This window comes from Struthio camelus, chromosome 20 (assembly GCF_040807025.1).
Source record: "Struthio camelus isolate bStrCam1 chromosome 20, bStrCam1.hap1, whole genome shotgun sequence".
In the NCBI taxonomy this organism is placed as follows: Eukaryota; Metazoa; Chordata; class Aves; order Struthioniformes; family Struthionidae; genus Struthio; species Struthio camelus.
In genome coordinates this window covers 229,833-257,357 of record NC_090961.1, presented here as the reverse complement: position 1 = coordinate 257,357, position 27,525 = coordinate 229,833, and the positions used below count along the sequence as shown (strand labels likewise).

Genomic DNA, 27,525 nt, shown 5'->3' with positions numbered 1-27,525 from the left:
AGTAGTTGCATGGAACTTGATCCTATTTGGTTTTGTCAAATACTCTTGTCACTATATAAAGTATAAGAATGTCCTTGACTTGAGTGTCAAGATCTACTATTAAATTTTTTCTTTCCTCTTATGTAAAGATCTATATACAGTATTTCACCTGTGCTGTGTTTCAAACACATGAGATGTATCAGGACTTGGAACTTGATATATCGAAAGCTAATGAAGTTGATAGAAAATGCAAAGTTAGACAAATGGTATGTGGCCTCTTCAGGTATATGCGGTAGTCCTGTCACAATTGCACTGAAAATTATCCAATTCCATGAATAGATACTTGAAGTGATAGAAGGGACCTGGCTTAATGAGCAAGATTCTGTTCAGTATGCTCAAGAATAACAGTCTAGTCCATAATTGTTTCATGTAGATGTAAATTCTAACAAAGGAAGAAAATTTCAGGAGGAATGCATTATAAATCACACTATTATAAAGGGGAGAAGCTGTTTGCTTACACTGGCTGAATTGCAGTCATATCTCTTCGGGATGGGCTTATTAGATAAATGTTTCCATGGTGACCATACAAGCAGTGTGAAGTGTGACTCTTGCCACAGTGGATTAATAAAACAGTGTAATTTTTTTGATAAAAGAATGAGTAAAAAGTATCGGAGCTTATTTCCTTAAAGCTGGCAGAAACAAGAACAGAAGCAGCAGGCTTCAGACTAAGTACCTAGTCTGAGAACCGACAAATGGAATTCAAACAAATAATGCTAATACATAAACAGTTTCAGAAAAATGTGCAGTTATCACCTATAGGGAAGGAGAGATGACCACTTCCTTGGACAGAGAGAAATAGAAAAAAAGAGAGAAATTAGCAGTTTTGGAGCAGTGAAGGATTAGCAGGAGCTGGGTTGTCCTTTGGTCTGTTTGGAGAACAACTGTTTTGTGAAACAAAATGAAATGAATGTTGTTTTCCGTAAGTTCTTGTCAGTTATGAGCCAATGTAATAACAATGAGCTTAATACCCACATTTCACAATGTGTGGGACAGTGCAGCAGGAGACAAAAAAAAAAAAAAACCCACCACCACCAACAATCTTCTGCACCTCTCAACATGGGAGCAATATACCTCTAATATAGTGAGGAACAGATCAGTCTCAAAAGTGAGCAAATAGGTGCAGCTACCATGTAAGGGATGCAACTGGAACATTTCTACAGGCATGGAAGGTAAATTCACACAGTAAGGCCCCTGTTTCTAGGAAGACTCCAGTAACTTTTTGTGCCATTTCTCCATACTGAAATAAATTTCCATATGATTAACATTTGAACCATGCTCTGAATTATATTACTGTAACTTCCTCGTTGCTGGCTCCCAGGAGAGGCATGTTGCCATTTCCTACTCACTGAAACCATCTTGATGGAAGGAAAAGATGGTCATCTTCACTGAAAAGGAATAATTCATTACCTATATGAAGTACATTAGTTTGGATAGTTAAAAGAATTGAATAATAGCAAAATGAATTCTGAAACGCAGCAAAGGGCATATATTTATTTAGCTAACTTTGCACTAAAAGATAGTTGTCGATATTTAAATACTGTGGAAAATGGACGAGACTGGGAGGCATTCCCCATAAAAATTCTGTGTATGTGAAAGAAAAGGTAATAAGGAAGATGAAAATTAAGCCATATGTGATATTTTCAAATGCTGTCAGAGCATTCCCCCCCCTCTATTTTTAATTAAAGATTAGAAGATTTTCAGTGGTATTTGTATACAGTGGAGTGTAGCAATCTAGCTTGAAACCCTCACAACTTGTATGGCTGTATGCCACTGTGCAGTGACAGCAGTTAATTTCCTTTGATTCTCTTTGCCTTTTCCATTCAAATTTACTTAACATTGTAGTCATGCATACTTTTCCTCTTAAACCAGTACAGAACAAAGGACCCATGAATGTGAAATTAAGTGTGCATGAACATGAGAGGTGGCAGAAGTCATATTCAGTGGAAGGTCAAGACATGCACTGTAGTGCTTAGATAAGGAAACAGTAAGTGCAGCATAAAACACATGGAGTGAGGTAGAGGGATGTATAATATTACTCTTTTCTTCTAATAATCTTTTTGACTCTTAAGCATTCACTATTAAGTATTGTTCACCTTTCCCCATTATGCTCCCTTTCTATAAATCAGAGTAACTAGTATTTCTAAATAGCTGTTTCTGATTGTACATTCCCACAAGATAACAGAATGAATACAACTTTTCTTGCACAGAGGGGGGGGGGAAATGTTTATTGGGTTTCCATCTAAGTTTACTAACTTTTGGACTATTTTTTTCAGGTGAAAAATTATATTAACTTATGTTTTTACACAGATAGAAAATTAAAAAAATTACCAATTTCAATTTCTGTTTTCAGAGACTTTCCTCCCAATTTCTTTCTTGAAACTAGCGGGTAGTGATTTACTTAAAAAAAAAAAAAAAATTGGCATATTTTGTTACATATTGAGTTAAATAGCTACACTTCCAATGAAATAAACTTCCTGCGTACCACTGCCGCAGTAATTACTTTCTTCAGTTTCCTTCTGCTTTTGTTGAGGTATTTTATTGTTAATTTGTCTAAAATCTGTTTTTTACAGATTATCATTACGAATTGAGCCAGGTAACAGCTCTCCTCGACTGGTTTCCTCCAAAGAAGATATCGCAGGTATAAAATTTAATTAAAATTTTGAATAAGAAAATAATTTCAGTTACAGAAATCCTTCACTGAAGTACACAGGGAAACCCATTTTATATCAAAGGGTTTTTGGAGGGATTAATCAGTTTCAAATATGCTGCAGTTAGAAAGTTATCTTGTAAGTACTGTCAGAGAACCAATACTTTTCCATGCATATGCCTAGTTTCAGAACATCCTTGGTCCGGAGCACCACCACTCCACTGATGGTTGTAAATGATCTAATTTTTATTGCAAATTTTTATATGGCCAGCTTGTACCTGAGTTAGCATTGTTCTTTTGTCTTGAATAATTCTTCTCTCTTTATGATATTCACCCTAAGATATTTTTAGAGGGAAGTCATATCCCATATATCAGCATTCATTTAACTAGGCAAAACAAATCCATTGATCTTAAGTGAATGAAAGCAATTTGATTTCAGAAGTAAGACTTCTTTTACCGAGACTGCAGATGAGGTGTGTTGCTATATATTTGCCTAACTATAGGAACAGGCCTATATGGATAGCAAAGAAAGAGCATTTCTGAGATCAGCCATTAGTAAGTTTCACAGTTTTAGTAGGTAGTATAAAACTTACTGCATTTCTATATCGAGATAAAAATCCAACTACAGCACAGTATGCCTAGAATTACTCCTGGCGATTGACTAGGGCAAGTTGCCAAGGTTGCTAGTATTTACATCCAGCTCTCCCACCAACCTTGTTACCATTTAAGAGTCTAAGGAGAGACTATCGCTCCCAGTAGTATTGCTACGTTCTTTGTTTTCCAGAAGCCAGACCACCAGTTCAGAAATACTCTCCATAGCATGATTCATCAATAAAGATCGTTAACTTGCATATGAACAACTGCAGTCTGAGGGATAACTCAGTGTTTGTTGGCATTAGAACAGAAATTGGATTAGTTTTGTTTTTTACAAATGTGTGCATTTTCATTAATATTTAATAAGTGAAGAAGGAACTCTCTTCAAGTAAAAAGGAATCAGTGCAGTGAATAATAGAGGAAATTCTCCTTTCAGGTTTCTGTGTAAAGTAGCACATAGAATTGAGACAATTTCATTGGGTAAAGGGGGAGGACAAAAGACTTGTAATAACTTTGTAACAACATCAAACAAAATACAGTATCATCCATAAGTTGACCAAAACACACATACTTGCTGTACGGGCATGATTTGTACAATTAACTTTTGTACAATTAACTCTTGTACCATCGTATCCAACCATCTTTCTTTCATTCTCATGTAATTTGATGCACAGATCCAATCTTGTCCCTGCTCTTTAGAAGTAAGTAGAAGAGGGTAGCCATGGCAGTATTCATTTGCTACGTTTGTTGTGTCTCGTAAATCTATATGGTACCAGTGACTTAGACAACATGAATCTTTCATCTTTTTATTTTCGAATCTCCAGTTACCACCTTTCATATTACTTAGTAGAAAGCACTGTATTCCAGTTGGATCTGTATACTGCAGTCAGTATACATGTTTTGAGGGAGCTTAGATATAACACACTGCTTTCCCTGACTTAACTGAACATACACCAGGGATATTATTCAACATGAAGTGATGTCATAAAAGTGGAGCCTTGTTTTACCAAAACTAGGAAATATTTTTGATTAAAGGAACACTGTTGAGGTTGGTTGGCCCAAAATATGACCTTCGTTTTTTATTGCGTATATATTTCCAGAAACCATGTCATTCTGTACAAGATGAGGGTTTGTGACGCGGGAGTGGTTGTTTGGAAAGCAAATTCTTCAAAACCTGCCTGCCTCTATTAATGATTTAACCATCAAATAACAAGACATTGCGTGCAGCTCAGCCCTCATGGACAAGCTGGTGTGTAACAAAGCATTGGTGAACAACTCTACGATAACATATTGGTGTATGCATGCAGTGGAGCAGGGGGGAAGTGTATGGAAACAGTTTTGAATTTGTAAAGCTTTTTACTAGACAGTGAAACATTTTTAAGAAGCTAAATTTAATCTCATTTTTATCTGTATCCTTTTTCAGTGTTTCAATTAGATTCATTACTTTTTGACATTCACTTGAGCAGCTTCTCAATGCAATGCTAGGTTTACAAGTGAATAGTGAGTATGGATATATCACCTTTCCCAGTGTATCGTGGTTTTAGAATCTGTGATAGTTTCAGATTATGTCAAGAGTGACTTTATGTTAGTGAGTAATATTAAAAGAAGCTATGTTCCCCTGCATTGTAAATACAAATTGACGTTTCCTTATCGGGCACAATAAGGTGCCCTGATTATTCAGTTGTGTGGAACACCTTTAGCTTTGAACAGAGTCTGTGGATACTGCTGGTGGTAGTGAGACTGTACTGTTTTGCTAGTAGACAGTGCAATACTAATCACAGTTTTAAAAAAATCTAGCATATTCAGAAAAAAATTCAATAACACGAATATTGACACCATATTGTTAACCTCAGGTTAGGGTAAGTAGTGATATCTTAGGCTTGAAGTTGCAGTGGTACAGGGAACAAATAAAGCCAAGAAAGAATTTAAAGCTCAATTTATAAAAACAATATATCATAGAGCAAGAGAGGTCATTCCCAAAAATAGATTGGTATGTTGGAAGAAATTTAAAAGACCAGCAAAAATAATTAAAAGGGCTGGAGAGGTTAGTTTTAACAGAAAATTCAAGAACTAAGTCAATTAAAATACATCCAGTAGCTCATTTAGAACATTGGTAATTTAAATGACAAAAACTAGGTAAGTTCACAATAGAAAGATTCATGTGAATGATCTGGCTCATTTAGGAGGTTACTTTACCTCTTAACCACTAAAATAGATCACAGTGAGTAATACTTCTCTATGAAATGCCTTCAAAAATTTCTTCTTGTGGATATGTATATAACTCTGATGTTTGTTTAAAAACTCCTGGATAGGAGTTGACAGCATTTTGGCTGTGGACATCCTGTCTCATCAGAACATATGGAAGTAGAGGTATAAAATTAGTATTTTTTGTATTTTGAACTCTCCACTTAAATGTTTTTACAGAGACTCCTCTTCATACTGCTCAGTGCTGTGTACTTGCATCAATGAGCAATGCTTCTTATAATTTCCAGTTGAGCTGAACGCTGAATGCATTATGTTGGCAGTAGTGTTCTAAAACCTTTATGAGAAAAGGAAGGAAGATTCATAACATTTGATAATTACATTGTTTGCCTTACAGATGAAGAGAAGCATAAATATGTCTGTGCACAAACTAAACATCAAAATATATAAAATATACTTACTACTTTAGGAGCTATTATCTCAAAAGCTGTTCTATTTTAATTTCTTGTCCTGAGTGGCCAATTTTCTGTCTCATTATGCTAAACCAAGTATGAATGTTTAAAAAAAAAAAAAAAGTCCAGACCTCATCTGACAAGCTGTTTCATTTTACATTCAAAATGTCTTTTCTTATCACTAAATGAGATAGAGACAGAAAGAGAGAAAGAAAGAGGAAGATACTAAATATGAAAGAAGAAAAATAATGCAGATGCTCTTCCTCCATCTCCCAGCACTGCATGTTAGCTGCTGTGAATACCTATCTAAGTGTCGAATGGCCAGTCATTATATAGGGTTCTTCCTTTATCTCAGAATTGTGAATTCCATTCCTGGAGTCAGATACACATTTGATCTTGTCTTCAGTCCCTGTAGTTGTAAGGAAAAAAAGAATGAATCTGCAGAAATAATAACTTGGAAGAAAACATTTCTTCCAGAATTCCCTTTCCCACCTGCCTCCCAATGCTCAGTACAATTATTTGTTGGGTAAAATATAAAGAAATAGTTCACAGGGGGGAAATAGTTTTTAAGCTAGGTAAATTAAGTAAGTTCAAAAGTAGTTGTTAATTAATTAGCACTTTTTTTACAGACATGGGAAGTTTGGTTTTGTTTTTATGAGGATTCTTTTTTAACTTGAAACTTAAAGCTAAGACGTTGGATCTCCTATGATTATATCTTAAGTATTTAAAGCATACATATGGGTAGGCTTTTTGGCTTTTTACTTTGGTATTGCTTACATTTGAATGCTTTACACTAGGGTTTTGATACTAGCATTCCATTAGGATGATTGTGAAACTTGACTTTGGTTCTAGCTGCATAATTTGTGACCATCACCAATATTGTGTAATTCCTAATCGAGGGCTTAGACTTTATTAGAGCTGTAATGGAAAGCAATTAAAAATACAGTTCCAAAGCTGGAGACAAGAACCTTGAAACTGTCTTGAGCAAGGCAAATAATATGGTTTTACATTGCACTGAGCTCAGCTGGAGTGCAGAAATCATATTCAGGGCAATATTCATTTCTACTTGACTGAATGTGTCAATGGTATCTTGCAGTATTAGGAAAGGATGAGCTTTCCCCTCAGATTCTACAGTACCCCTACATGCTCTGTAAGATTGCTCTGTTCAGAATGAGAGCTAAGATGATGACTAGAAACTGAGTCTTGAGTCATTCCTATTGCCCCATTTTTCTGTTAGTATGTCCTTTGAAGGCTAGACGCACTTGCAGTCTGCTGTGTTTTTAGCTCAGCTGGAGAGTTCTCATCTACTGCCAGTTAGACAATGAATGCCACCAGCATTTTGTAATGCCCACATCAAATTTTCGGTGACCTGCATCTACGTGACCTGCATCTATGTGACTAAACAGAATCCAGTGTGCTTTATTCAAAAGTAAATTGGTTCCTGAAGAAGATTAAAATGAATTCAAATGCTAGTTAAAATGAATTCAAATTGAGAGAGATTTAACTAAGCCTGAAGGAGATAATTTACTGCTTATTTCACAACACTAAGAGAAAAAGATACAGCCATATGCTAGTCTTGAGTAATTTCGGTCTAAAGTATACGTATATCAGTAATGAGAGATTTAACCATGGACAATTAAAAATAGCACATTCTGAGGTATTTGAGTCAACATTATTGGATTCAAATTGTGGTCTGAGATTGTCTTTCTCCTTCAGCCATTATGAGTGAGGAGTAAACCCATTGCAGCCAGCAACTTATAATGATAGGAGATGATCTGAAAGTAATCTAGGCAGTAGTTTCATGTTCAAGTCAATAGTTTAAAGCATAGGAGTCTGAATATACTGATTTTATTGAAATTTAAAGGCTCTTGGCCCCTTCAGGGCAATCGTCAGTTCAGTTCCTCTGACAGTCAGAAAAGTAGATGTTATTTATAGCTAAGTCTAGTTGAGTTCCACGTGTAACATACATTCTTCTTATAAGCTGCTGTATGTTTCCAAGTATGGAGAAAAAGTCCAATATGTGTTAATGATTCCAAAATCTATTAAGGACATTAAGAGCAGGGAAGAGTGTCTTCTTCAGGCCCTAAGTTATAATTTCGTGTGTTAACGATGCAAATGGAGTTTCCTTGTCAGCTTTGCAACTTCATCTTCTACACAGCTCCTACTTTCTCTTCTTCAAGAGAAGATAAACAGTTTATTCTAGCCAGGGACACTGTGGGATTTTTTTTTTTCTGCTTAAAGTGTCTTTAGGAGTGTGGGATTCAATAAAAGCAGTTATATTCTCCAATATTTCTGTTTGCAAAATATTGGAGAAAACCATGTGTCCATTTTCCAGTTTGATTGCCAACCAGTTTTCCAGTAAATTTGAACAGGAGGCAGACATCTGATTAAAGTGGATGTCTCACAACAGGGTATGTTTTGTATATTAGTGGCTAAGATGGTCTCATTTAATTACCAAATTCATATATAATTGTGAATAGTGCATTCACAAGAAGGTTCCATGCCTTCTGTAGCACTGTAGAGATTCCGGTCTCTTGCAACTAGCATTTAAAAAACAGCTTTAAACAGTTTAATTGTATGTTTTCAGGAACTGTGTGATTCACACAACTTCTTTGGCAGCAACTTAAGTCTGTTCCTTCTGTTCATTCTGTCTTGCTATGGTGAGAGAGAGACAGAGACGGAGAGACAGAGAACGTATCTGGAGAGCTTATAGTATGCTTACTGTTCACAGTTTCCAGTTGAATTAGCAGTAAAAGACATCTGTGTTCTTGCAGTGTTGGCTGTGAGGTGCCCACATTTATGGTACAGCTAGCATACAGATTGTTTTAGGTGTAACTCAATACATTTTCCCGGAACACAAGAAAATATTTAATGTAATATAGAGTAAATAAGTTATCCCTCTAAGTAGCTAATTATCCTTATAATTTGCACACTAAGTATAGGTCAGTATAGAAACTTTTATGCATAATTTCTATATCATCTTGATGTAATTTTGAAAAGTTCATGGATCATGTCCTAATCAAAATATAGAAAATAAGGCTCAGCTATGGACAGTCCTTAATTTGTGTGTGTGTGTGGTGGTAGTGGGAGGGGGTGTGTTATGCAATAGTTTGGAACATGCCCTCCACCCCCCTTTTTTAGGCCTTGGCATAACTCTTGACAGGAGAAAAACTAGACCAGAGGTTTTACCCTGTCACTCTAGCAGGAATCTGGAGTAATTAACCTGTAGCCAGCATATTTCCCTTTTGGTCAGTGGGGTAGATTCAGCCCATTTTGTTGAGTCCATTCAGCTTTGAAAGTTTCTGAAGAACTTTTAATATTTATTTTAGTTAATTAAAAGCAGTTGCTTTGTTTTATCAGATGTGAAGTATATGATTTACATGCAAGTGTTGAAAACATAGAAGGAAGAGACAAGGAGATGTTTGCACATTTTAACCCTCTGGCAATAGGTATACTACACTAGTGACGTCTCTATGGCACTCCCGGCATTTCAGATTCAAAAGAAAGTATCATTTTCCATGTAAACACTTAGTATGACATTTAGTTTTGCCATTTGTTTTACTGGTTACTTTGGCAACCAATAAATAGTTTGTGCTAAGTGCTTTAGCAGCCAATCGTTCTGTAAAAACGGGGATTGTCTAATCCTCCTGTAAGTCCTTGATTATTGCTTCATGTGCATAGTGTCTGCTTTCCTTATGCTGTACTTAAGGTGGAAATGGCAGAACTTCTTTTTCTGCACAGAAGTTTACAGCCCTTTGCCCTTGAGTTTCAAACTCAAACTCATGTCAAAGCTCTTCCTTTGTGATGCATTCCCTGCAAACATTTAGAGCTCATTTGAGTATTTTTGAAGGCAATTAATACCAAACAAATATGTGGGATTCACATGTTTTTATCAGCCACTACATCCAGACAGAATTACTGCATTGTGTGTTTTTTTTCAACAGACCGAAGCTTCCCAATAATTAAATTGTAGAAGAGCGTTCTGTCAAAACAAATACAGAGTCATGCAAGAGAAAATGACCATGCTCACTTCTTAACTTTTTAATCACTTTGTATTAGTTTCTATGACTGCCTAACCAAGCAAGTTTTTTTAATGTCCTAATTTACTGATATTTATTTTAATTGCCAAGCTATTACTCTGTAGGAATTTTAAGAACATATAAAACAGCCAGAGGACAAGGGATTTTACTGCTCTTTTTTGTCTCTTCCTTGAGAGCAGCCATCTGAAATAATTTTTGCAAAAAATGTTTTTTGCTGATCTGGTTAATGTATATTGTTGAACTCAGACTTCAGAGTTTCACTTCAGCTATGTTCTCACAATAGGTATGTCTTCGTTGCCAGCACAAATGTCATCAAAGCTCATGCACAACCCTGCAGATGCAAGAAACTCAACATTGTTCCTGAAGCGTTAAGTCAGGGTTTTGCACATTCCACTGGTGCAGTATAAGTAACACAAGTGCAGAAATTCAGGAAGCATTTAAAGGAAGTACACTCGCGTCTGTTTACAGTGGAGTCATAAGTGGATTAGGGATATGGTTAGCTGTATTTGAGCTTAGTAACAGTGGCACAGACAAAAGTGTGCTCCAGGTTTTTGGTGAGCTTGCCCAGTTTGCTGCTGCTGCCGTCCTTGCCGACTATATTAAACTAGACCAATGAGCTTACCTATTCTGTAATTTCATCTTTCACTACATTATTAACATATTTCCACGGTCCTACTCTGAAATACTGATTGAGCACTACTGGGGAGACTTCTCTAGGGTCCTTTTTGTATTTTATTTGACATTTCATATATTAACATCAACAAACTCCCTTCTGTGTCCACACCATTTAATTGGTAACAGCTGGTTCCCTTTCTGGCAATCTTAGCAAAAAAGGAAGCCAGAATTAAATAATCCAGGAAGACTGAACTTTTGTCACACATGCACACACGTTTCTCGTAACACAGATGGGGACAGGGTGAATAGATCTGTGCCTGCCTAAGCTGTACTTGCCCAGGAAAGGACATCAGTCTCCTGAGATGACAACCCAGCATGATTCACTATTGTACTTCAATCTGTGAGAAGGAAAAGTATAACTTAATATACTCCTCTGATTGAACTCATTCTTTTTTTTTTTTTATCATTGTTATTGGCAGAAAGCTTTTTATTTTAGTTAAATACATTACAAAAGATTGACCCACCTATCAATGTTTATTCCCTCGCTGCAAACAATGAATGAAAGCCTGCAGCTTTTGGAATTAGCCTTTAAATTAGTGGATTTAGTTAATGCAAAAGTGAACATAAGGCAGAGAGTGTATCAGAGGAGGACCACACTTGGGAAATAATTGTGTGTCTGTTCCAAGCATTCTTAGCACAGGTAGGTGGTAATGTTTGGGGGGGGAAAAAAGGGAGGGGGCAAACTGTTCTTGTTACAGATTGAGGAGATAATGTATGAGACAGTAGGGACTATGGAGAAAATCTTCTAATAGATTGCCCAATAAATGTGTTGTGGAGACCTATAAACGTTAAAATAGGTCTGAAAGAGGGAATCTGGAAGTAAAGTGAAGGAAAAGAACTCCACGTGCTCCAGATCTCTCTCCCTTTTGAAACTGGGGGCGGGGGAAGCGTTGCTTGGACAAAGCAAAACAGTTGACTGAGGGAGGAAGGAAATGCTCTGTCTGTGCTTACCATGACTTTTTTTTCAGTGACTAAATGAATAAGTTTGTTGTTAGACTTTTTTAAGCTGCCTCCTGATTATTTAGGAAAGTAAACCTGTACATTTTGCTTGAAAATCCACTAAATGCTGTAATAAATGAAGGCTCACTGAGAAGTAGAAGGGAGTCGAGAAAAAAGAGCAAGCTGTAGCTGGAAAAGTGTAGGTTGGAAATTAAAGAAAATGAGAATGATTTTGAAGGAAAATGTAAACACATCTGTAAGGATATTAGAACTAGAAAGCACTTGAGAAAATTGTGGTTCATCTGGAGTGTCACTGGGGAAAAAAACACTTAGAGAAGGAAAGGACTTTGCAGCAAAGCTAGACTGTTTATTTGCAACAGTCTTAATCACGAATTCTGTAGAACATTTCCGTAGTCTTAGTATATTCTTCTTAACTTAAAAAAATGAAAACAGAATGAGAATTTGCTGATGATTAAAAATGTAAATTCTAGAATAAAACAGTGAATTAATCTTTATCTTTGTGTTAAATTTCTAGAATTATCTCCCCTGGACTGCCAAAGTAGACAGATTAATGCTCTCTACCAGTTACTGTCCTTAGGGAAAAGAAACGCATGGCAGAGTAAGGTTTCCAAATTGCTTTTTATAAATGTATTTGTATCTTTTGCTATTAGCTAGTGTGGCAGGGGGAGAGGCTTTTACAATAGGACACTAATTAGAGCAACAGGGATCGTGTGGCAGATACACAAAATCATACTTATGCTCCCTTTACTCCCAGGAGATGATATTAAAAGTAGTTTACAGCCCCTCTGAAGAAAGGATGTTTCATGCAGTAACGAAAATTCTCTTCATAACCTCTCAAGCAACGAGCATTTCCATGCTGTTTCCAAACAGAGCAGGCAGACTTAAATTTATCTGACCAAAACACGCTGGGGTTTTTTGTTGGCCTGGCTTTTTGGGGGGGCCACAAGGGAAGGGGCAGACAAGCACTCTGGTACTTGTTCTTGATTTGTTCTTGTCTGGAAAGCAGGCATAATTTACGCGTCTCTTGCATGCTGGATGCATTAATAGGATTTAGTTGAATTGTAAAGGAATACTTTGAAAGTGAAAACTCTGCTTTTACAATAGCCATCATTCTAGATTTCATTCTTCTTTTGTTTTTGTTGATTCTGTCCACAAAATTCTTTATTGTCTGTTTTGCAAGTAGGTCTTTGTATATGAAAGTTTTTATTATCACCCATTGACTTTGTTACAATGGCAACAGAGCAGTAAAAACTTCCTGCAGCGACTTGGCTAGAGAGTCTGTGGCTTTGAAAGTCCTTGTTAAGTTTTAGAAACAGAGCTGGTAAAATCTACTTTATTTCTTAGATGCTCACCAAAAAATAACAAAAGGTTGAGACTGTTTTACCATCCAAAAAAAACTCTGTCACTTGGTTTTTCAGCATCTGATATGTAACTCATTTTCAGTTTTCTGTTTGGGTGCCTGCGATTAGTTTATTGATCAATATTTAGCAGAGAAAAATTGTGAACTATAACTTCTTCCCCTGTTGCTTTTTTGGAAAGCTCTGGAGACTGTAGATGTTCACATGTTCTACTGAAGGATTGCAAAAGTAGCATTCATTTATAACATTTGAAGTATTATTCATGGAAAAATTATGCAAAGGAAAAAACAGTGAGATCCTTTGGGATATGTGTAAACTTTTCCAAATGTTCTTGCCACAGATCTCTAAACAGCACTCAGCTCGTTCTGATGAAGTTGTCTCACATTTCCTAATGTAAACAAATTTTAATAATGCTTTAATAGTTTTATACACTATTTCTGTACATGTCAGCATAGCCTTGAAGATGATGCAGAGAAATAATGAAAACCAAACTAGCCTTTGTTCATGCCAGCTGACTGGAAAATCCTACTAAGAGTGCTTTGTCTCCATGAAAGGCAAAATAACAGAATAGCAATCATGGTAACAGTATGCACTAGGAGGGAAGCCAGCAGAGTAAAGAGGAGAGTTAGCAGTAGCAGATGACTTCACTTATTGGAAAAAAAGGGGCAAAATAACTCAATCTCAAGTGAATTTAAGTACTGGAATTTTGTTATCGGCAGTATCAGGCATAGCTCCCCCAGCTAGTTGCTCAGCAGTCTGGTATGTCCAGGAACATCACTTGGTCTGCACAGGTTTCATCAGTATCTCGCCATTTTGGCATCCTTTCTTGGCACAGGCTCTTACCCCTTTACAGAAATGAGGTCATCTCCCCTGTGCCCCATAACTCACACTGACATCCTCTGCACCCCAGGCTTCTTACTGAATTGACAGTACCCTACAGCGGAGTTCCTGTCCTATGAGAACTCTGGGTGTTGCAGTTGCCTCTTCATAGACATTTGACAGCAGAACAGATGCAAAGACTTTGTAAAGGTGTTTAAGCTCTGATTCTTTTTAATGCATTACAGGTTGAGATGATAAGCTCAGAGTAGCTACATTAACACTAAAGTTTGAGATTATACTCTTGCTCGTATGTGCACACATGCTTGTAATTTTTAGAAAAATTCTCTTTCAGGTGTCACAGTCTTCATGCTGGGTCCTCAGTTCAGATATAGTTTAAGCGTCTCAGCAGACAATAAACAGTCCTCAATACTTTACTGTTCACCAGTAACATGAAAACATCTGAAAGAGAGTCACTGCAAACTGAGCGTATGGAGAACTCTTCTGTGGAACCAGTTTGTCATAAGGGCTGGAGATTTTAGAATGACAAACAAAAAAAAAAAAAGCTATAAACATTTGTAAAACTTCTGAATTTATGTGTGTATGTGGTTGGTCTCTGCTCAAATTTTAAGACTATGTAATGAAATCTTGTGGTAAAAGACATTAGCAAAATATATGTTCTTAGTAGGAATGCATTAGGTCTGAAAATCTTGCCTGGTGAAATACTGATTCAAAAGTTTTTACCTAAACCAGCCACCTAATTGTGCTCTGATTCATTCTTTCTGTATTCCAACCTGTGCTCAGCCAGAAGAGGCATGGCAGAAGAGGAAAATGAACTCTATTGCCTATGCGGAAAAAGCTTCCAATGTCTTCTTACAGCCCAAACTCAACAAAATTTTAATTGAAAATGCAGCAGAACATTGTACTCAGCCTTTTTCTTCGAATCTTCCTAGGCATATGGTTCTGGTTGAATCTCTGGATAAAGAAATGATTAAAAGTGCATTTTTTTAGAATTGCATTTGACCTTTAAATGTAAGACCTTCTCTGAAGCCACGTATGCCAGAATGACTCATGCTACTAATGTCATGTTTCATAAATTCTCAACAGTGTGATAAACAAATTGCAGCAAAGACAAGCAGTCAAAAGCCCTCCTGTATATTAACTGTATACAGGAAGAAGGTGATAAACAGTGTGATAAACTATTTTCTCTTTTTATTCTCCCACTAAATTGATGATCTGATAAATCATGTTACGGAAGGTTCCTCTAATGAACTCTTGTTTCCTTTCTTCCTCTGTTGCTAGAAGCGGTTTCATCTTTCTTTTTCTTCTGAGGCTCCTTTATTTGTTAATTAAACGGCATGACGAATGGTTTGATCAAATTTACAAAAAGCTGTATGGATAAGGTTTTTCCTCTTACTACCAGGGAACAAACTTTGTAATTCTTCCTAGTGATAACTCAGCTTGTAGTGACATTCCTGAGTCTATGGGGAAATGAAAATACAAGTAATTGGGACTTGGTTCATGTATCTCACAAAACTTGATGTAAGTTTTGCAGAGTGGATGTGGACAGTAAAGCACTTTGCATCTATTTTTGGGGTTTGGTTTGGTTTGGTTGGGTTTTTTTTTTTTTGCCTGTTAGCAGGACAAACTCATTACTCGTCCTCTCCTTCTTGTGTCCCGTGAATGTTCAAGGGAAAAGCAGCTGATGAATAATTTCTGCGTTTGGGGAGGAAGGGAGCTGGAAACATAGCAGAGGCAGAATCATTTCTGGTACATTTAGCTGTCAAATTGTGCCCCAGAATGTTTTTTCTACTGCTATTTATCACTACTTTGAGTCCAGACACTTCTGAACGGATTCTGGTGGTAGCACTGTGTGGTTTTTCACATCATGAAGTTTCTATCTCTGTTGACCTCTTATGAGTGGTTTCAGATTAGAGGCTAGAAGTTGAATAGGCTAAGGTCCCTGGAGCCTCTAAGAAGTGGTCCCTGTAATGTAGGGGGAAGTCTGTTGTGCTGCTACTTGATTTGTATCAAGTCTGGAGAGGTGGGGCAGACAGCCACTTCTCATGACCATCACTCCCACTTCTGTCATCAGTGCTAACGTCACAGTTAAATATTTAAAAATGAAATCTTTTTATTGCGAAGCCAAGAATAGCCTTACATTCACTGTAGATGATGATAGGCCATGTTGTTCTCTGCTGTATTGCAAAGTTCACTGCCAGCCTTTTGCAAACAGCATCAAGGAACTGGAACAAGAACAGCTTGTCCATATTTTCCATGGGGCCTCATAAAATCTGTAAAATGAGAGAGAGAATAATTGCAGTGACACATCCCTGAAGCTTGTAGATGACTGAGAAATAATACATCTGTATGGCCATTAGAAACACGAAAAGCCCCTGCTTTCTCTTACATGCTTAAGCTGTGAGTCAGTATGAGCAAATTGTTTACAGTTGATTGGAGTTGTGAATAAAATTCAGAACATATGTGTGAACATTCCTGCTCACACCCGAAGTACAAACTGACTTTATGGCTCTGCCTGCCTATTACACTTTGGCATATCCAGCTGTTGTATGGATGCCAAGACTTTTTGAAGGAGTTCATCCTTAAAAGTTTGTCTAAAGCTATTTTGAAAATGTCTTGCAGATAGTTCAAGAAAATAAAGACGAATTCTTAACAGAAATGGATGGTGTAACCCCATTATGCAAGAAACACTTTTCAGAAATGGTGCCTTCTGAGTATCTGTAATAATTTATTTTAATCAATGGCTAAACAGTTCAGCCCATGAAGTTTCTGTTCATTGCATCAGTTCAGTGTTAGTTGATCTCTCTTTTAGGTCCATCTGAAGTGTCTGCCATCATGAAATTCAGCAGGAGACCAACATGTCCTGATGCCTCAGTGGCAGCAGGTCTACCAACACCTCCTGTACCAAGGCACAGGAAGAGTCACAGCCTGGGAAACAAGTACGTACTCCAGTCTGTCTCGCCCTCAAGCAATTCATGCATCACAAAGGTTTAATCTAGCAGTAGAACACTCTTTGATATTTGCTTCTTCCATTTGTTGAACTGTAGGAGTGCTTCAAGTTTTACTGCGTGTTCCCTAGGATTTCTCAGAGAGACACTCAACACTCTGTTATTTTTGCTAATGCTATTTTCCGCTAGAGCCAGAAAGGAGCAGTACTACTCAAAAGCTGCATATACACTTTGGTCTGTAGATGTCTGATGTGTATAACAGATATTTTTTAGCATCTAAGTAATACGTCTTAGGAAACTTGCTGTCTGCTTAGTGATCCTTCCTTATTATTCAGGAAAGTTGTGCGTTTTTGCAGTGTTCTAGCTTGGTAACGTGGATTAGATACATTTTTCTCTGTAACATTTACCCAGCTAAGTAAGAGCACCTGCTTTCCAGTTAGAGTTTCAGTGTCTAACAAATTTCACAATTAATGGGTTAAGGAAAAAGAAGTTTATGTCACCTTTCCCAAAGTCACAGAGTGTGAGTGTGTTAGTTGAGCTTAGCAAAGGACCACTGAGCAGTGGATTAGCTGCTTTTCTACCTTTGTCTCTACCCAAGTTGTTCAGCTTCTGTACAGAGAAGAGTCAAAAAAAACTTAATACATTTCTGCAGGTGGGAATTTGTAACGGTTAATTGTAAAGGCCACAGAAATATGAAACTTGTTTTGGTAGGCAAGGAGCATATGTACAAGCAGTAGGAAAATGGGGAGAAGTACTGTTTAACTGCCTGCTACTTAAGAACTTACTGACGTTTATGATCATTGTATGGTGAGGCACAGCCTGAGTGGAAAAATCAGGAGCAAAGGGTTGTTATCAGATTACGTAAGAGCTTTTTGGCATTTTTCTCTTTCTGATTCTCCAGCATGATGTGTCAGCTCAGTGTAGTGGAGAGCAAAAGTGCCACATTTCCAACAGAGAAGCCGCGCCATCTGCTGGATGACAGTGTCTTGGAATCGCACAGCCCTGCCCGCAACCACATGCTAAGCTCTGTATTCTCTAATGGCATTTCCATAGGTAAGGTCTGTAGGGAGAACTGCTGTAGGGAGATGTATGTGCTTTTCTGTACTGGTTCTCTTGAAACTCACTAAGATACCCAAAAATATGAAATTAGGAAAATCATTAGCTGGTGGACAAAGATTGGTCCCTTTTGTAGAAGAAAGTAGGTCAGAACAGCTACTCGTCTACCTATTCAACTTTATCTCACACAACTTTCCTCAGTTACCTGCTGATGGTTTTGACAGAAGTGGTGTAAAGGAAGATTGCTTTGTCCGTGCTCTGTGTGTAACACAGACTGTTTGTCAGTTTTCATCAGCAAAAGAAAAGTGCTATTTAAAATAGGATATCATTTCAAAAGCTACATTTTCACGAAGAAAATTTGTTTTGATGGTGTATTTTAGAAGATGGGAGAGTAGTATAGCTGTGTTCTCTGTGAGACTTCAAAAGAAGCATAATGAACTTGTAAAAGAGGATAGTGGCAACTACGTTATGGTATTATAATTAATAAAATAATTGTAATAATAAAAACAAAATGACTATTTCTAGGATAGGAAATAGACTATGAGGGCTAGCAGGATACTTGATCAAAGAAAGCTTGACACTAAGATGGTCTTTGAAAATACAGACACTCAGTATAATACAAAATGGTAGAAGGCACCACAGAATGGCAGAAGATCAGTCTTGGGCAAATTAGAACAATCTATGTATGTAAGTCAAATAGCTATGCCAAGGAAGGTGGGAGAAATTGCTCATGGGCTTGGGAAAGAAATAGGGATGATCATTGTGAATGCCATCCCATTGATTTGCTGTGGCTCCAAGCAGCAGCATACAGCTGCCATACCCTCCAAAGAGTGATACCATGTCTAATGTTCTAATAACTTTAATCCACCTACAAGTGTTGTTGTAGAAATAATCTTACAAACTGACTTAATTTTATGTTCCTGAAGTACTTAGCTTTTTGAAGGAAAAGCAACATTATGAAAATGAAAATAATATGCAGACATTTGGCATTTAGAACATAGCATAAACATAAATGGAAGGGCTCATGTAAGCCTCTTTCGATTTCAGATTTTACCTTAAACTCAGAAGACTTCAACTCTGAAACATTATTTAAATAAGCAATTTCCATAGTACTATGTAAAGATTATTCTGATGATTCACCTACTTTGGCATTTTATTTTCCCTTGCATGATTTTCTTGCTCCTTCTCTGTGCTCCTCCTTTTCTAGATAGCAGTGAAAGCTCAGAATTTAGTGAGGAGCTGTCTTCAGGGCTTGAAAGGTGAGTTAGTCTTCATTTACACTAACTCAGCACTATACAGAATTAGCTAAAAAAATTCCCAAATGACCCCTAACACAGAAAAACCCTAAATCAGGAGTTTTTTTTTTATCAAATTATTGATCAGTTAAGAAAAAATGGTAAACTGTAAACTGGCTGTTTTTTCCCGTGGGAACTATTTCTATCATGTTTACCAAGCTCTAATTGTTGAAGATCTCAGACTAGAATTTTCCTTATGAGATATTTACATTCACAAACAGGGGTCGTTTGTATGCCACGCTGGGGCCCAACTGGAGGGTACCAATCCGGAATTCTCCCAGAAGTCAGAGCTGTGTCTACAGGTACCGTTCATGGTCTGCCTTGCTTAGTATATGGTGCTAAATTTTCATTTGAGTCTCTACGCTTTCCTAGCCTAATGTATTTTTGTGAATAAAAGTGTCCCTGTATGACCATATTAACTAATGGGAGCCCATCTGATGAAGTGGGGCAAAAGTACCTTTGCCAACAGGCTGGCCAACCTGGGAGGCAGGGCTTTAAACTAGGAATGACAGGAGAGGGAGAGGATGACCAACAATCAAGTCGTGGGTGGGGCTGGCAAGCAAAGGGTCTTAATCACCAAAACAGAGCTGGCGTGGAATCACCTCGAGCGGCGTATGCAGGTAAATAAGGAAGTGCCTATGGGAGGACACTATGGGGAAAGCTCTCATAGCACGCGGGGCAGCCTCTCTGAAGTGCCTGCACACTAATGCACGCAGCCTGGAGAGCAAATAGGAGGCATTACAGATGTGTGTGCAGTTGCATGGCTGTGATCGCATTGGGGTCACGGAGACATGGTGGGATAGCTGGCACGCCTGGAGTGCTGCGACGGACAGGCCAGAAAGGCGAGGAGAGGGAGCTGCCCTTTATGTGAGGGAGCAGCAGGAATGCATGGAGCTCTGCCAAGGGAAGGGAGAAGAGCCAGCTGAGAGCTTATGGGTCAGGATTAGCAGGCAAACCGACAGGGGTGACACCATCGTGAGTTTCTGCTGTAAACCGCCTGATCAGGTAGAAGTAGATGAGGCCTTCTTCAGACAACAGGAAGAAGTCTCACATTGCATCCATACCTTATCTGGGCTTGATAAATTCTGTGATAGCAGGAAGTGAAGAAGTGTATATGAGCAGCAAAAAGAATAGACTGCAGAAAAAGTGTTCTGCAAATACTGAGGTTTTTTTGGAGTTTAAATCCAGTCAGTTTTTATTTTATCTGAATTACTTTACTTCAGCCTTTGTAGAATATTGAAATAATGTGTAAATATAAGTACAGCCGTTTCAGCTGAGTAAGTAAATCTACCAGCAGCAAATGTAGAATATAGTTATAAAGGAATGTAAATGTATACATTACAAATAAATACAGGGAAAAATTATTGAACAGTATTTTAGTGACTGCCATTATACCTACTTCTGAAAAATGTTCTTACACATGTCTATGATGAATTTGTTTCAAAAATTTACGAAATTATTAAAATATAAGAAGCTAAAAAAAATGAAAAGCGTATTAAATTCACAGAAAGAATTAGCCCCTAAAATATATTTCTCACATTTATCCATAGTTAAGTAATTCTAATGCTTGCATTCAATCTTCCTTTTTCTGGAATCCTCTACTGCTTCTTTTATAAAACTTGTACGATTGGCAAGAATGCCCGTTAGCACAAATAGGGCAATTCCATTTAACCAAAGAAGAAACATCTACCAGTTTCAAGTGTAGCTCTTTTACAGGTGTGGTCGCTGTGTATATCACTTCTGCCAGAGTGTTTATATGATATCGTCAGACTTGTTCACAACAGAACAGTGTTTCTTTCACAACTAAATGGTAGATGACATGCATGTGCTTTTTCTTGTATTTCATTATCACACATGTAATTGGCTGTAGTAAACTGCATTGGCCCTTTTCTGTATAAAAATACCAGGGCTGTAATCACGTGGCCATGAAGGGATTAGCGACGTAGATAATTGTAGTACATCATCACCTACCAGTCTCTCTTTGGTTGTTATGTTCTTAATCACCATCTACATTTCTAACTTAACCTGTACTTGGGTCTCTTTGGTTGCAGCATTTTTTCACTGTTATAGGTAGGAAGCTCTGTGTTTGTACTGCACAGGGAAAAAATATTTTAATCTCTGTGCATTAAGTTATTTGCCTTATTATTCAGTTTTTCAAACTTCTATCCAGTTAGCCAACATAATTTTATTTGTTCTTTTTGATAGCTAAAATTTATTTTGCAATAAAATTACATTTGTAGGAATTTTTATTACCAAAACTTTAAGCTGCAAGTTTCCAGAAGTCCAGATAATTTCTGAAGTTTACCGGGATAAAATGGAACATTACCTGTTCCATTAATATTTATTCTGTTTTATTTTATTTTGTTAATGTGTAAGCCCCAAGAACAGAATCTTCTGTTAATCTGCTAAGGATTTTTCAAAGATCGAGTTCCTTTTGTGATATTTAGGTCTGAAAAATATGTATCATAGAGTTAATTGTCAGATGACACAATATATGCACAGTAAAATGTATTTAGAGTTAAATTATGTTACTTACTTTTTGTTCTTATTTGTCTGCTCAAATACATGTGGTGATATTTTGTCTTTCCAGCCCAATAGGAGCCTGTAGCTGCACATTAGGTAGTTCCACTAGAGTCATTACCATGGAAGGGCCCTTAAGAAGGAAAACATTGCTCAAAGAAGGCAAGAAACCTACTGTAAGTGGACCCTCCCTGTGATTTTAATTCAGTAGTGGCTATTTTAATTGCCAGGATTAGATTCAACTTCCAGCAGGAGACCAAACAAAACAGTGTTCCTTTTTCTAAACTATTGCAAAATCACTTTCTATTCAAAGTTTTAACTGGGTTAATAAGGTTACAGTCCTTGCCTGTCATTTGCTTTACAGCAGCTTTGCTTCTCCCTGCATACGCAAGTGACATCTCTAAATTGTGGCAGCAGAAGACGAGGCCAGCAACTCTATAAGTCTGCAAGCATTTCTGTAAGGCCAGAAACTTGGTGTCAGGGTGAAAAAGGAAGGCTGCAGGGCATCTACCCTTAGCACAAGAGTCATGGTCATTCATATTTATTCTAAATGTTTCTGATCTTACACATTTGGTGATTTTTCATTTTCTTTAGAGTTCACATGGTTTGTATGTGAAACACTCCTGTCCAATCCTAAAAGATTTGATGACCTGCAGAAGTAACATTCCAATGAATGTTATTGATTAAACACAGAAGTGTTAGATGTATCCAGTAGAAGGCAGCGTACTACTATGCTGTGAAGCAATTAGTCCAGAGATTTCCATCAAGCATCCAAGTACGATGGATTGTATTCATAGGCAGGTACCAGAATTTAGGTAGCTGGGATGAGTTACACCAGAAGGCACTCTGTATCTAACTCTCCATTCCTTGCTTCTGAGCTTAAATTTGGCAGCACTTGGACTTGCTGGTTAATAGTTTTTTTGAAATGTCTTGAGATATGATAAGTTTTTCCTAAGTCTTTTTTTTCTTTCTGATTTAGTTCTCGTCATGGACTAGATACTGGGTTACACTTTCAGGATCAACTCTTCTGTACTTTGGAGTGAAATCTTTAAGAGGCACTGAAAGAAAACATGTAAGGCTTAAAATTTGTTGTAAAAAAATTGCATATTCATAAGCAGATCTGGAAGGGTGTTTGAGGTGTATTTGCTATTGTTCCAGGCTAAACCACGTCTGCACAGCTTTTACAGTCAAAAATTAATTCCCAGTACAGTCTCAGTAGTGACCGACTTTCTATCTCTTCCAGTATAAATCCACACCTGGTAAAAAAGTCTCCATTGTGGGCTGGATGGTGGCACTGCCTGATGACCCTGAACATCCTGATATTTTCCAGCTAAATAACCCTGATAAAGGTAAATGTTGCAGGATGGACCTTCTCTGCACTGCATTTCTGTGAAAGGAAGTAGAATAATAGCTGTTAATGTGTTTGTAGATAACAGCACTTGCAGTGACACTCATTTAAAAGATTGAAGAGGGAAAATTTCAAGAAAGGGTACAAAGGGAGTTAAACATACTTTTACAAATGCTGTGGTGCTTCTGTGGTGCGTTCAGAGGTATTTAACAGTTACTGTAAGATTTACAGAAATTGCCTCACTAATATGAGATTGCTTTCTTAAAATTGGTCAGTCTCAAATCTTGGCTTAGAGTGAGGCCAATTTAAGTATTATGGAAAACCTTCAAGCATCAAACAGTTTATCAAAAAATAGATAATTAAAAAAAACCTTTAGATTACTTTTTAGCAATTAATTCTAACATGCCATAACTTTTCCACCTTGATCAAACTTCAAAAACTTTCAAAGGTCCGAAGGACCCTGGAATTATTTTGCGCTTTCAGAGGTTACATAAACATTTTTGAGGCTTTGTTTCCTTCCCACATTTTCAACTTCACAAGTTCACAAATGTCAAAAACATCCATAAGAAGTTTACCAAAAACATCCATAAGAAGTTTACCAGTAACCACAGCAGACTTAACGAGAAGAAATCTGCTCACCTTCCTGACAGGTCTGTTCTGTGACTGTAATTTGGCCTCACTGCCCACATATTCCTCTTAGCTTTACAGAGCGTGTATGTTCTTATGCTCCTTTCACCCATGGAGTGTTGGTTAACATACCTCCCATGGACTCTATTGTATTAGTAAGATGCTATTTGAGCATTTGAGGTGAAAATTAACTTAACTGCTTAATTAAGAACTTTGGCTCCCGCAGAGAAATTACAATCCATTGAAGCTGTATTTCTGTCTGCAAATTTAGAGCCCTTTATTTTCTTAATTTTGTAGGCAATGTTTACAAGTTCCAAACTGGTTCAAGGTTTCATGCAATATTATGGCATAAGCATTTGGATGATGCATGCAAAAGCAACAGGCCTCAGGTAAGGTTGTGAAACAATATTTCTACTCAATTTTTCTTGTCTTCCAGAAAAACCTTACTAGAAGAAGATGCCTCTTTTCAAACTGTGTGCACACAGTCCTGTGGGGACAGATATAACTCCTCGTTTTGTACATTGATCCAGTTTTGCTATAGCAGAAATAAAAGTTATTTAAGGCTACAGAATTCCCACCAAAAATCAGGTTTGTGCAGGTCTAGCTATAGGTTCGGTGACCTTAATAGTGCACAACCTTTACACTCACTGTTTCAAGTGAGGTAACCTCGTCTTTACTTTGGAAGGATCTTTCTCATAAATAGAGTGGTGAACATGCCAGCATTTACTCTGATGACTGGGTTCATAAGTAGCATTGAGGAGAGTGTCCCATAAGATGTTATGTTTGTTCTTTAGATAGCAGCCTCGTTCTTCTGAGGAAAATGTTTGTCCTCAAAAGGATTTTCAAAGGTTATATTACTAGGATGCTGCTCCATGTAGGAGATAAAACAGGATGGAGCTTGAGAATCTTCTTTACGCCCACCATAGCCCCTCGCCCTGACACGCGCTGATGAATTCTTAGACCGCTTTGGCTGGATTTGGTCCATGAATAGAAAAACCAAACCATTTGAGTCTTTATCTTTCCTTCTGGTTCTGGGGTTAGCCCTCTTTTGGGCCTGCTTGGGACTGATCACACTGTCATACTAATAAATGGTTGGCTCACTATATTTTGTAACCTTGTAGTTTCTTAATGCCATAATAGTTTCAGGAGCTTTATACTGCTGAATAATTTATATTCTCTTGCAGATACCTGCTAATCTAATGTCATTCGAATAATTTCCTCTCTTACGTGGTGTGACTTCAAGTGCCAAACTGAAGAAACAAACTGTTGTCCTCTAAGGAGGAAGAGGAGAAAAGAATGATTTTTCCTGACATGAGCCAGCCACAAATATTTCAGCACTTTCCTGTGTAACTTGAAAGTGATTCTGACACAGCTTTTAAAAGCAGAAAGTGAATGTTGTCCTTAGGACCAGATAAAGTCTCATGCACTGAGAGAAAGTAGACAACTTAGATGGACAGAAGATTAATCCTGACTACTGCAGGATTCTAGAGCCCTCAACTTTAATTTTGTGGTCACAGACTGCCCTGAACTGATGTTCAGCCACAAACTTTGCATCATATCTTCTGCCTATTTTTTTTTAAAATGTTCTTTTTATTATTAAGCTGCTTTATGTGACTGAAGAACATTTGGCCCATGTTGGGTTTCAATTCTTTCTAATGCACAAAATGACAGACAGTGTTAACTTGCTGCAAAGTGTCAATTAGAATAGAAAATTGTAGAACAACATTTTTATAACTTACATGCACTGAGTTGCTTGGCAAGGTGGCTGCCTCAGATTTTGTATCAATTTTCTGACAATTGTACTGTTCACATTTGAGCTATTTGGAAAAAATGTATTTTGGCACAGAACAGTTAGTAAAGCATTTTCATTTTATTCAGTTATGCTGCTCAGGAATGCCATGACAATGAATCTAAGGCTATTTAAATTTATGCTATGTTAAAAGTCTTCTTGGGTTCTTTTACTAGTGATGTGGTTGCTTACATGTTTTTTTCTTTAGCCTGAATGCCATTCATCTTACAGCCTTCAAAACAGGGAAGCAGGTATTCAGGTCTTCCATATCACGTGACCCTCACTCCTCAGAATGGCTCCATATAGTTATATTTCTGTTTTATTTTCCTGTGGATGATTCAGTCCAACTCAATTCCAGTACATAATGCATGTGTGTGATATACAGTACTGGTGCATGGTGCTGCTGTTACAAAAATCACGATGAGGATGAGAGCTAGACAGCACTGGCAGTGTAGCAGGTACAAAGAAGCCTCCATCCCAGTGTCCTGGGAATAAAAGAAAAGGAAAAAAAAAAAAAGAGAATGTAAGTGAGCCTTCTGCTCTGAAAGAACTCTCTCTAAATCAAGAGCTGTATCCTTGCTGTGCCCCAGCACTTCTATGGGTCAGAGTGCTTTTTGGTTCCCGTGATAAGTTAGCACTTCTTATGTTTTAAACACTTTTACCACAAGACATCACTATTCAGACTTCATTAATCATAGGAAAACAAAAGTCTCTTCTGAGTTTTCTAAGACTTAATAAGTGACCTGTATTGCTAACTTTGAGTGTAAATTTTTTTATTTTCTTAAGTGTCTGTGTTACACTCCTGAGATTGAAACCTGATACACCCCAGCTTTTCAAGAAAGCCAGTTCTTGACAACTCCTGCATTTAGAGCTTGAGATGTGTGAGAGTTTATATATAAAGTTGACAGTTTCTTCGATAGCTCAGGAGTTGTGTAAAAAGAGTAGTAATGCAAAGTAAATTTATACTTTTTTTCTTCTCTTTGTTTGCCAAAGTAAAACAGATTTTAATAGAGAACTGCTAAGAGCATCAGTATCTGCAAGGATAAAGTATCGAACGCTGTAGAGCCAGTGTAAAAGCTTTTGAATGGGGTGAAAGTCTCTCATCGATATATTACTTCAGACTCTTAGAAAATTGAATAATCTGAATTGTTCCCCAATAATGAGATTATTCATGAGGATGCAGGGGTTACATGGACTATCATTTTAATTAATGTAGTAAGATAGGTATGTGCCGTCCATGACCATGTGTGTCATGTGTGCTATTAGCACTCAAAAGGTTTGAACCTTGTGCAGCTCTGTTATTATTTTAGATTAGACCTACACCCTTAAAGCTGAGCACAGAGTCTTATTTCTCAGTCCCTGTGCACATTTATAATAGGAGAGAACTTCTGTGACTCAAGAGGTGCTGGATCATTGCCATAGCAGAAACATCCCTGCATTCCTGGGTTTAAGTGTGTGTTGGAATATAATATCCCACAGGCCATTGGGGCTTTCTTATCAATTGTATTTAGATGAAATTACAGTAGCAATAGAATGAGCTGGTACACGCTCAGACCTTAATAGCTTTTAGAATTTGAGGGTCCCTAAAGCATTATGTATGTTACTGTATTCACAAGAGGCAGAGCTTTCTATCCTTCAAAAATATACTTTTTCTCAAAATTAAGAGCCAAAGAGCCTGTTGGAAAAGTTACAAAATGGTCTATTTTCTCTTGTTTGTAAAACAGATTCCCAACTGGAAGGGAAGTATCTTTACCCGAAACCGTGATAGGCCCCAAAATAGTGGGTTATGAAAAAGAGAAAACATTTCAGAACAATTCTTATATCCAGTCATTTGTCACTAACAGAAATCAGTGCATCTGTGGAGAAATGAAGCCCTTTGAGTACTCCTACCCAAAAACCTGGAATTTGGAAATATGTCAAAAAAGTAAACTATATATGCCTTCCCACTATTATCATTTGAGTGTTAAAATATTTATATAGAAGAGAGATGAACGTAGCAAATAAGTCTTACACAATAGCAAAGTAAATGTCTCTTCAGTGTAGCACAATTGTGAAATTGCTGCATAATAGTAAAAAGAAAAGATTCCGAATGATGGAGCAATATAAGGATATTATTAAAAAGATCTTGATCCAATTTT

The 27,525-nt window shown here is 37.3% G+C and overlaps 1 protein-coding gene across 2 annotated transcripts in view; it reads left to right on the top strand.

Moving 5' to 3' along the window:
- RALGPS1 (Ral GEF with PH domain and SH3 binding motif 1) overlaps positions 1-24,936 on the top strand; it is a 131,240-nt gene extending 106,304 nt beyond the window's left edge. For both annotated transcript variants that reach the window (XM_068914418.1, XM_068914417.1), the window contains exons 12-21: positions 2,610-2,677; positions 16,617-16,743; positions 17,654-17,805; positions 19,016-19,067; positions 19,325-19,405; positions 21,694-21,799; positions 22,603-22,695; positions 22,867-22,972; positions 23,896-23,987; positions 24,783-24,936. In XM_068914418.1, the coding sequence (XP_068770519.1) occupies positions 2,610-2,677; positions 16,617-16,743; positions 17,654-17,805; positions 19,016-19,067; positions 19,325-19,405; positions 21,694-21,799; positions 22,603-22,695; positions 22,867-22,972; positions 23,896-23,987; positions 24,783-24,812 (907 nt within the window). In that variant the 3' untranslated portion in view covers positions 24,813-24,936. The remainder of the gene's footprint in view (positions 1-2,609; positions 2,678-16,616; positions 16,744-17,653; positions 17,806-19,015; positions 19,068-19,324; positions 19,406-21,693; positions 21,800-22,602; positions 22,696-22,866; positions 22,973-23,895; positions 23,988-24,782) is intronic.
- The last annotated feature ends 2,589 nt before the right edge of the window (positions 24,937-27,525 follow it).